This window comes from Taudactylus pleione, unplaced genomic scaffold, assembly GCF_031769625.1.
Source record: "Taudactylus pleione unplaced genomic scaffold, aTauple2 ptg000154l, whole genome shotgun sequence".
Classification (NCBI taxonomy): Eukaryota; Metazoa; Chordata; class Amphibia; order Anura; family Myobatrachidae; genus Taudactylus; species Taudactylus pleione.
The window spans coordinates 18,354,967-18,367,031 of NW_028284556.1; the positions used below are offsets into that span (position 1 = coordinate 18,354,967).

General features: G+C 38.6%; 1 protein-coding gene across 2 annotated transcripts in view; it reads right to left on the bottom strand.

The window, feature by feature from the left end:
* Positions 1–11,775, bottom strand: part of STXBP5 (syntaxin binding protein 5) — a 468,219-nt gene extending 456,444 nt beyond the window's left edge. For both annotated transcript variants that reach the window (XM_088474382.1, XM_088474383.1), the window contains exons 1-2: positions 11,603–11,775; positions 2,977–3,074 (exon numbers count right to left, since the gene is read on the bottom strand). In XM_088474382.1, the coding sequence (XP_088330508.1) occupies positions 2,977–3,074; positions 11,603–11,737 (233 nt within the window). In that variant the 5' untranslated portion in view covers positions 11,738–11,775. The remainder of the gene's footprint in view (positions 1–2,976; positions 3,075–11,602) is intronic.
* Between the last annotated feature and the right edge of the window lie 290 nt (positions 11,776–12,065).

A 12,065-nucleotide genomic window follows, 5' to 3' on the forward strand; every position in this document is an offset into this window, starting at 1 on the left:
AAAAAGACCGTTGCAGGTACTAGTAGTTCAACACATGTCCAGAATATTTGCTACTCTAATGTGTATTGAAATGTAAAAGCACTCTAGAAAAGCAACCAGCTCATACTGAATTCATGCACCACCACTCTGATAAATGATGTATTATAATATATATGCGTGCGTGTGTGCGTGTCTGTAGGTGTGCAACTGTGGGGAAGGGATCTGAATATCGAGGGTAGGAAACAGAATGTGGGTATAGTTTTGTAAACTGGTTGTTTCCTAGAACTTATTTATGTTGATGTATGGATGAGTAGATATAGATTAAGGGGCTATTTATTAATAATCTAGCAGACCCTATCCCACCAATATCTGATGCTAAATTATCACTAATACATCTAAATAGCATGCTTTTTATGCTGGTATGCTGGCAAGGTGCATACATGACACAAGGACGCTCCTGTGCCAGAAAGAAAGGTTACTTTAACACAAATGTGGTTTAAACGTTAAGGTGGTTTTAGAAGCACTAAATTGTTTTCCTCCATGAGTTGCCCAGTTTTTAACTACAACATTACTAGGTGTGTCATATAACCCAAGATAAATTAGATGACTTCCTCCTCTCGGTGCAAGTACGCAGGCTGATGGTACCATCCGGTACCAGCACGAATTACAAGTTAAGGGGGAGTTTCAATTAAACACATGGTTCAGTCTGCACTTACCACACTGAGGGTAATTATGGGAGGGAAACCTTGCATGTATTTTTTCACACTTCTATGGGTTGTGAGCACAATTGAACATGCTTAAATGACCCACGTTGCATTAGCACAAGATATTCTCATGACCCCCCCTTAATACATACTTGAGGTTAAAAATCACTTTTCCTTTTTGGTTTAGCATGGCATTAGTGACACTGTTATGTGATTGAAGGTGTGAGAAATTAATTTAATAGTAATAGGGGCGTCTAATTGACTAATGGTGGTGGGAGCTATTCAATTATTGTTGAGGGCTATTTAATAGTGGGGTGGTGACTACTAATTTAAGGAGGTTTGACAGAAGTATTCATTTGAAGCTGAGAAAATGTGGTGGCTATTCAGTAAATGTGGGCAAAAGGAGAGTTATTTATTAAATATGAATATTATTAAATTAATGGGTTGTCTGGGGGAGGACATAGACATATTACTTAAATATAAATACTATTAATTTAATGTTGAGGCATGTGAAGAATGAAGTCTTCACTCATTGCTTGGCTTTTCATATTTCATCATTTTTCCAAACAAAGCTGCAAAGAAGTGTCAACAGGTAGTGAAAGCTGAAAGCACAAAAATGAAAAAACAGGACGGTCTGCCAACTGTTTAGACCTGGGTGACTGTCCTTCTTTGTGAGGACTCTTTCCTGAATGCAGGCACTGTTTGGATGTTGGGCAGTATTTCATGCTGCTCTGTCTATAGTGACTCAGCATCAGTCCCATGGTGCTGAGCATCAATGGACCGAATAGCGTATTCTGACTTCCGATTGGAAGGGGCTCATCACATGCTACTCTGAACCGCTGGTGATCTGCCTCATGTGATCGGAGTGCTATTTTCCCTTGTGACACTGTAGTGTCAGTCTGATTACCACGAGATGCTGAGTTGTGGACAGCAATCACACCCTGCTTTTCCAGGAACACAGCTGTAGTGAGTGGGAGGACTGTGAAGCTGGCTGACTACCCTATTATAGTTTTTTGTGAGATAAGCTGTCAGTGTTGTTGAAGTCAGTTGGTTATGGTCAGCATTGGCAATGTGAGCTGGTGAGCATAGTGGTTTTAGGATAACCTTGTGCTCCTAATACCAGGGTTGATAAGGTAAGTCACCTGGCATGATAACATGGGTATTTAAGGTTTACAATAATTATGGTAATTTTCTTGTTATGATGATGCTGGCCATTGGCTGCATGTGACATGCCTTAGTGTGCTGTACAGTTAATTGACTTTTGTTTAAGACTTGAATGATGATACAGTATGAAGAAATTAAATCCATATTGTCCCTATGCAGTTAAATGCCTCTGCATATTTCTATTCTGCAGCTTTCAGAAGCAAAATAAGACAAAACCTGATCACAAAACTTAAAATAAATATTTTGCAACATTTACAGTCTCTGTAATGTATCACAAATTGTGTCAAAACACTCACTTTTATGAATGTCAGAAAAAATTTAAATAATAATACTCGATTCCTGAATATTATACCCTTACTTAATACTCCACACCAGTATGCTTTCAGCATGATGTGTACGTAATTCAATACAGTCTCAAACTCCAGGTCTAATGCTGTGTTTGTATATTTGATGAAAGCGCAATCTGTATCAGGTGTCCCATAAAAAAAAAAAAAGTAATACAAACTATTTGTTAACTAGATAATACAATATGAATATTCCTTAAATTATGGGAGATGATCACAGTGCAAATGAAAAAAAAAATTTGATCCGATCCTACCACATTGCAATGTCACCTACGTCAGCCCCTGATCTCACAAATGCCAGTGGAAGTTATACACCAATACTCTTCCAGACCAAATCTAATTAGGTCTGATCCAATCGGATTTGTTTGGGCCACATAATGAGTTCATCTGCACATATGTTGATAGCATTACAATTCAATTGGTGCTTAGAACTGGTCAGCTCTCACAAAAATTTACAGTGTATAGACAGACAGACAGACAGATAGATAGATAGATAGATAGATAGAGCTAAAAGAAGACTTTCATATAAGGGAAGAATATTAAATTACCACAAGTCATTGCTAGTGACCTCACACCCAATTCAAAGCACTTTCGATCAAAAGTTGCCAATACTGTGTACTGTGAGGCTTTTAGCATTTAGAACCCATTGCTGCTGGGTACCTATCACTTGTTATGCACATAAAATACCTGTCTCCTATCAGGTCCATGTCCATCAGTTTCCAATGACGTCCGAACATTGCTCCGGATGACACTGCTGGTTTAGATTGGTAATAAGAAAAGGATACAGCCTCAGAGCTCCATGATTTGTGCCAATTGCGAGAATCTTCTGTACTGGATCAAATGCCATCGAGGAAGGCTCAAATGGGAATCCATGGCGAACCGTCTAACCACAGACCAGATGGCAAAGAGGGTTGGGCAGAAAAAGAAAATAAAAAAAAAAACTTAATGAGTTACAATTTATATATTATCACATATTGACATGTGCATGAAGGCTGCAGGCTGGAGTGTGGATAGATCTATTGTTTTAAAGATAAGGTGTACTGTACCCTACAATGCCAGAAAGGTGGATGTGCATAACCTGAACAAGAAGAGCAACAAAGGTATTTCTCCAATAACCACAATTCTGGTAGATGAGGAAAGGATCCATTTTCCTGTGGCTAAAGTTTGGAACCACTCCCCTCCCTCCTGCACATAAATATTTGGTGCACCACATGAAAACTATAGCCCTTCAAAGTATTTCTATGAAAGCAAACAATACATGCACATGTGGAAACAAAGGTATATAAAGTAGAAAGTCATGTGAAACAGAATTTGCCTACAATATCTTTTACATACAATACTAGGACTAACAACCATCTACTACTCAAGAGTTTAACGTACGCCCATTTGCTGAATGTTCCCTGTACTGGGCAAGCTATGAACATGTGCACACACAAGTACAGGTGATGCTGAGATTTATGCATTTCCACAATATATACATTTACACTAAAGAGGTAAAACCAGATTGTAATAGGGTGCCAAAAGAGCCAACTTCTCTCACATGTGTCTACCTGGGGCTATGCGCACTCAAACGGAGCAACAATTGAATTGCTCCGTCAGGCACCCATTAGTTAAGGCGCCAGATAAAATAATTGAATCGCCCCCTTAAAGTACTTCTAGCCATTCCTGCCTACACTGCTTACTTTCCCAAATGTTTAGTGGCCTTTATTTATGCACAGATCTCAAAAGGTCTAAATACAACAACTCAATGAAAGGTCTGGATTTGCCCATGACAGAACTTTGATTTTTTTTTTCTTTTTTAGCCATTTACTGTAGTTGTAGATTTGCTGGTAAGCTTGAGAATATTGTCCTATTGCATGATCCAATTTCAGACTATAATGGTCTGTCACATTTTCCTGTAGAATGGTAAAAAAAGAGCAGTTCATGGCAGATTCACTGATTGTGGGGGTTCCAATTTCCGTGGCTGAAAAACAATCCCTAATCATCACTCCTGCACAACCTGCTTGATGATTGGTTTCATAGGCCAATACCCTAAGTTCGATTCTCACCACATAAGTCTCATATGTACATAGGACATTGTTCATAAGTCTTGTGCTTCGCACAGACGCAATGCTGCAATCCCAAGCAGGGATGCAATGAGGTTTTTTTGCTGGAGAAAAAGTATTTTTTCATTCTCCTGGGTACACATTTCAATGAACGGCATATTTGCTAAGTCTTCTTCTGATGCTAGAGTGATTATTTACCATGGCATATAGATCCCTTCATGAAGTACGTGGGTTCTCTATGATCTTCTCAAAGTGAATCATTAGGACTGATTCTTGAGTTTGCTGGGATTCACATTCCTGCAAATGCCTTCAGTGTTCTCAATTTGTAAAAAAACATTCTTACTATATACTTTTGAATATCAAATATTTGGGATATGGCCTTACAACCTTTTCCTGGCTTGTAAAGAGCAACATTTGTACCTGTACAACGCATACTTGTATTTGTACCATATTGTTAATAAAGTATGCTTAATTTATACTCATCTATATATATTTTGACTTTGCAGTGCTACATACAGTATATTGTGGTGCCAGTCAAATAAACAATGATAAGGGTAGCACTTCCAGGTGATCAAATAATGAAGTACGTGCACTAACTACCTACCTTTACTTACTGTGTTTTGCACTATTAATTTTAAGCACTTATTTAGTGTTCATTCTTGCACCCTTGTCGCTCTCTGCTCTGGAGCTTCTAGCACACTCAGCTGATGCAACAAACTTCTGATATACAGACCAGTGTTGGCTAGAAGCACCAGAGCAGACTGCGTATGTGTGTGTAATCACATAAGATTGAATTTATCAACATTTATGACTTGTTAAGTACTGGCTTATTTTTGCAAGTTAGGAAATATTTAACAAACACAAATATTAAAGAGTGTAATTTCTTTTAAAATTCATATTCAAGGAAACACATACTGTATTAAAATTTTCTCTCCAGTTATGTAAAACATTCATAGTATTTAATGCCAGCCAGGTAACTCTGCAGGGGACACTTTGGGAAGATTTAAAGTTTTAGTAAATATAGCCAGTATAACAATGTTGCACAGTGGAGGAGGGACCATGTGGGACAGATCTCAAATACAGGCCCAGTAATGGTCGCACCCCTTGAACCTGTCATAGTTCCACCAATGATGCCCAGTGTTTCTGTGGAACGTGCAAAAACAGACAGTAATTTTCCTGCAGGGTAAACAAATTTGCATTTGCACCCCTTTATCGGAACATGGCTTGTCCAGTTTGAATTATCACCAATGAGATGGTTTTGCTTCTAACTCTAATGAGGTTCAATATACAGGTTGAGTCTCCCATATCCAAATATTCCGAAATACGGAATAATTTTGGCATGACTGAGATAATGAAACCTTTGATTTTTGATGGTACAATGTACACAAACTGTCTCTAAGGTTCAAATTATTCAAAATATTGTATACAATTACCTTCAGTCTGTGTGTATAAGGTGTATATGAAACGTAATGAATTTCATGTATGTACACAAACTTTGCTTGAGCTACAAAAAGATTGAAAATATTGTATAAAATGACCTGCAGGCTGTGTGTATAAGGTGTATATAACACACAAATGCATTCTGTGTGTATATTTGGGTCCCATTCCCAAGATATTTCATTATGATATGCAAATATTCCAAAATACGGAATATTCCGTTATCCAAAATACCCCTGGTCCCAAGCATTTTGGATATGGGAGACTCAACCTGTACTACATAGCAGCAAATGAGAAAGCTTACTGGGCTAGCTCCAACACTCTAATCTGTCTAACGCTCATTAATAATACTTTCCGATTACCTACAATTCACTCACTATAATTAATTATACTCCATAACAGTCTCAAATTGATCTTAACCAGCTACCAAACCCTATAAATCCCATATTAATAACAATATACTTAGAACATGTTATTTTTCCAATGGTTACAATCGTACAAATCATTATTGCTAGTAATACATATAAAAGGGCCTATTTATAAAGCAATTCTGCCCTTATAATATATAGAAACTGCTATTTCCACATGCTTAAGGACAGAATTAAGGGTCTCTGCAGTGTAACAAGAGAAAAAGCAGGGAGATATCTTGCGATCCCTCTACAGGGGGCTGGAGCTCTTTGCGATTCCAGTTGCAAACTTTTTGTTTGCATTGTGCAACCGGATAGCAGCACATGCACAGGTGTCCAACTGGGACAGGCTCTTATTAGAGCTCGTGTCCCGGTGTCTTAGCTTGGTACATTCTCCTGAAAAAAATAGAAATATAAGGACAGATATATTGTATGGTGGTCATTATGGTGGTGTCTGTATTGTATGGGGGTCCCTGCATTGTACGCTGGTCACTATGATGCTCTGTGTATTCTATTGTAGGCTTTGGGAATATTTTCTGTATTGTATACTGATTTCTATAATACTTGCTATTGTTGTGACTCGACTGTTATCATTGGTGGCGATAGTGGGGCACTACAGTACATGGACATAAGGCAGCTAAAACCCTCAGGCCCTAGACATTAACAAACCTGAGAATGACATACACACTTGCACGGTTGTTTACACACTATTTTCATAGGCCCCACCGCATACCCCCCTTGGGCCCTCCATGTTCCAGTCTGACACTGCCCCTGCCAGGGTTTTGATTTACACTTCTTCTTGCCTCCACATGCTGGCTAAGTGCCCCTTCTCCCCCTCCCCCCAGACATGTTTCAATACTGAGGAGAAGGTAGCTGTAAAATGTGCTTACACCAGCACTGCCGTTCCAAGAAGTGCTTCTGAAACAAACATTAATAGCATATAAGTAAAGCAGATCTGCCACCAGGACTTCAAGCTGTCTTATTTTTCCCCGCAAAATTTAACAAGGGTATTAGAACTGATACCAGCGATATTCAATAGAAAAATAAAAAACGGTCAGTTCTCTAAAAATATTGGGTAACAGCAATAATGGTTATTAGGTTATTACTGTCCCAAAGAAAAATATATTATTTTTAAAAAATGCATGGTATGGCTGATTTCTGCATTTTTAGGTAAATAAATGATAAAATGCATGCTTTTTTAGATTTATTACAAACAAATAAAATGAAAAATGCAAAAGGAGAAAAACAAAGTAAATTTGGGGTAATTTTAGGTCAATTAAAAAACAATAATGAAACAACTAGTTTTAACAACCAATAATGACATTTAATTATTGACTAATTAAGCTAAGTGGAAACTTCCAATAACTTAATTAGTCAGTAGAAGGGGGTTTTAAGGGGTTATAAAGCAAGTTCCGACATTTTTTCCTTAAAGTACCAATTTTAGGAAAAATTGGACTTGCTTGCAGCTGCAGGAAAAGCTCTGTGCCATGAGGTTTTTTTTTGACATTTTTGCTTGCACTTGTTTCTTGGAGAGAACAGTTTAATCCTATCCACACTATGCTGCATTTACTCCCTGAAGCCTGCATTCACAGAAGTGACATGCAAAGTAACCCATGACGTCAGAACAAGAACTCTTATCACCAAGTTTACTGACTCCTGGTTCAGATGAATGGAGTTGCAGGGTAACCCCCTTTTTGTGTGTGGGTGTACACCTAAAACCTTGAAATCAGCTTTTCTAGCTGGTCTCTGTGCTATGTCATGTTAGCTGTTGCTACTATTGTTAATCGCATAACTTCGCATTATTGTTTGGGACTGGTCTTCTATGCACTGCTCTCTGATCCTTGCCTATTCAGTGAGGCATGGCCAGCCCTGTGTATGACTGTGCTGGAAAGAGCTGCTGCTCCACCACACACAGCGGGTGTCAAACGATCTTTATTATCAGCTATCAATCTGTAGTAAGGCAACTGGAAGGCGATAGGTGGTCAAAAAAAAAAAGTTAAGGGGCAATGTGAATTGGTGAACACTAAATAAATGCAGAAATGAGAAAATTCTGTGACTCGGGATATGGAACAGACATTCAGAGATAGATACCAATTAAATTACACAACATAGTCATAAGTTTGTGGACACTTTTTCTAATTAGCGTGTTTGGCAATTTCAGTCACACCCATTGCTAACAGGTGCATAAAATCAAGCTTACAGAAATTCTATCTCCATAGATATACATTAGCAGTAGCATGGGTCATTCTGAAGAGCTCCAAAGGGTTCTAATCTGAGTCTGAAAGCAAGGTCAGCACAAGAACTGTTCGTCGGGACTTTCAGGTTTCCATAATGAAGTAGTTGCATACAAGCATAAGATCACCATGTGCAATGCCAGACATTGGCTGTAGTGGTGCAAAGCACATCATCATTAGCCTCTGGAGCAGTGGAAATATGTTATTAGAAGTGACTAATCACTCTTCACCATTATGCAGATGAATCTGTGTTTGGTAGAGAAAGCTTCCTACTTTAATGCGTAATGACAACTGTAACATTTTGGTGGAGGAGTTATAATGGTCTCGGGTATTTTTCAACATTTGGCATGGGTCCTTTACTTCCAGTGAAGGAACATTTTAATGCTACAGCACACAGTGGCATTCTACAGAATTGTGAGCTTCCTATGTTTTGGCAACCTTTTGAGGAAGGCCCTTCATTTTCAGCAGTAGAATAGAGATAAAAAAATTGTGTGCCAAATTTGGTGTGGAAGAACTTGACTGGCCTGCACAGAGCCCTTACTTCAACTACACCTATAGGATGAATTGGAACGCCAAATGTGAGCCAAGCCTTATCACCCAACATCAATACCCAACCTCACTAATGCTCATGGTTGAATGGATGCAAACAAAGACAGCCATGTTCCAATATCTAGTGGAAAGCCTTTCCAGAATAGTGGAGGCTGCAAAAGGGGTAACCAATTCCATATTAGTGACTTTTTGTTTTGAAATGAGCAGTTTAACAAGATTATTTGGTTGTATATAGTTTGGGTGTCCACAAACTTTTGGTTTTGAAGTGTATAAATAATTGTCTTAGTTTCCTAATTTGTACCAAGTATTACAGCCCTCACTCATCATCTGCAAGATGGATTTTGGGTGGCTTAAGGTCTCAGTAGTATTTTAAATCTCATACGTTCCATTTCCTGATTTGAAAAATATTCCACAACAACACGATTACGAGATTTTGTAAAAGTGCATAATAGAACAAAATATAGAAATACAGAAGAGGCCAAGTTCTTCCCTCATCCCAATTCTATTGTGGTAAAACCTAGGTTCTTCAGTATTACATCTCAGCTAAAATTCACCAGCTCCAGATGAGCTCTGGGACCCAATCAATGCAATTGTCATTTATATTTATTTAATCAATAGAAAGCAATTTTTATAAAGTGTGCCATCATCCACATATTTATGTCATTTACTAAGCCAAGGGAAAACAACTATCATAATAAACACCACCAAATTCACTAAGAAATAGTAGTAGATGGTTATAAATATGGTGAATTTTCTAGACATCCCCTTTAAAAAAAGAAACATGAGAGATTCATACTGGAGGCTTGCGCCAGCATCCATGCAGTACTGCAGTATGAGTTTATATAAACTATCATTGTTCAAGAGAGATATGGTAGTTACAAATGACATACAATGATCTTCATGCATATCATCTAGAATAGATGGACACAAATAGATCAACAGTATAAAAATATATATTTCTTGTTTGGCAATTATACTGAAGGCCGTGAACTATTTCCGCATTGCAGTGTGTAAAATATATATTTATTCATTAGAGATGAGCGGCTCGGTTGTGACTCGGATCTTCCCGCCAAGTTCGGATCTCAGAATGAGGCAAATCTGTGCCGTGATAACCGCTTAAGATGATGTTTTGTCTCATTCTGAGATCCAAACTTGGCAGGAAGGTCCAAAACCAAGCCAAACCGCTAAGCTCTAATATAATATTATTATTATTATCTCTAAGATAGATAGATAGATAGATAGATAGATAGATAGATAGATAGATAGATAGATAGATAGGATACACAGACACATAGGGTAATTTGTAACAATGGATACTGTATTAACAGAAATATGGCTCAATAATAGGTATGTCTGGCAGATATGCACAAATATTCCAATTTGCACACTACATATATAGCATGTTTATTTAACTTTCAATATTTCACCATCCTCAGCAGTAGTGCAAGTCAGTATAAGACAAAAGGCACTTGACATACGGAAAACTAGAGTTAGGCCACAAGTGTTGTATTTAGATAAGGTACACAAATTTGCAAAAAAAAAATGGAAAACAACTATTAGGATTGTGCAGCTGGCAAAACAACAATGCATTATTCCTCCATATAGACAACATGTGCAGTCAGCTGTCACATCCTAGTATCTTACAGCTTCTATGGAAGAGGCCTGCGATGTCAGACATCTACGTAACAAAGCCTCAAACATCAGGGTTCGTTTTCAGCACATGCTCATTTTATATACTGTATTGTTAAAAGCCTATAAAATATGACAGGAAACATAATACTGACTTATCAAAGGTGTGAGAAAAGAGATGAGCACAGCCACAGCTATATTGTGGTTCCATATATACAATAGAGAACTACTCAAAATACTGCAAAAAATAAACTATATATTATAATTAATACCCCCTAAAACAATATGTAAGCTGGTGCTAATTGCAGCTGCTAGAGTATAGGTTATCATGAGAATGATAGCAGGAATTGAACAAAAAAACAAATAAATAGGATAGCTTTGCTAACAGCTGACATTACTGCTATCAGAATGGGGAAATTGACAAGGGGAGTAGAGAGAGGGGGAGGAATTGACAAGGTGGGGGGAGCTTGATTTCAGGAAACACAACCCAAAAAGAATTATAAATGGTGCAGAGCTTTCCCAGATGCCCTTCAAGCCACACGAGGACAAGAGAATCTGAAAATGCCAAAAATCAGGAAAACCTTTATGCATTTTGGAAAATATATGTGAATGCCTGAAATAATATATTAGTGGCCATCTGCTTTATAAGCATGCACTACAAATAATGTATCTCTATAAATTGGATAGAACTATGAGATCTACAACTGGTCTATGTTATTACCTGCAGAAAATGACAAAAACATTGCATGTGAAGTAGAATGTGTGTAGTACAAGGTGTAAATTCAGATGACACTGCTGCTAGTAATAGCATACTGGTAATCATCATACAGTAGGGATAACACAGTAGCTATACTTCCATGCTGCTAAATATATGCACATTCATGAGGTGGCCTATGCCTGTGTACATACAGCACTGAGAATGATCCTGAAGATGATGTGATGTAGGAAGGTTGGTTGGTGTGTGTTGTGTGATATAAAGTACTTCACTATACTATATTAGTGTTTTGTGTCGTTGCATGCAGCTAGATGTTACAGATATATATACACAGGGGGAGGGCTTATTGCAGGAGATGACAATGCTAGTAATAAATAGTACTCATCCCAATTCACCTTGCAGAGCTGGAAGTGCTCGGACTGAAGGGTTTCTGGGATGTCCACCTCCTTGTTTCCAGGCTGGGATGAAGAAGACGATGAAGAGGAGGAGGAAGCGGCTGCCAGCACCTTCCTGATGTAAAATTTCTTCATGGTCACCGCTTCCCTTCTCTGCCTCTTGTTCCACCACCTTCTCCTCCACCACCACCACCACCACCACCTCCTCCTCCTCCTCCTCCAGATCCCACTCTCCTCTCACCCCCCACCTTTCCTATCCTCCTCCCTTCTCTATCTTTTTCTCCTTTTTTTGTGTCTTGCTGTGGCTGATGGGCACCCCACACACAGGAGGGTCCTGGCCCCTGGGGCTGGGGAAGGGGGAGAGGGAGGGGGCTGCTGCTGCTGCTGCAGGTGATCTGTGCTGGAGAGGAGGGACAGCTACAGATAACAAGCTGCTGGATTGAAGCAAATGGGGACTGGATCT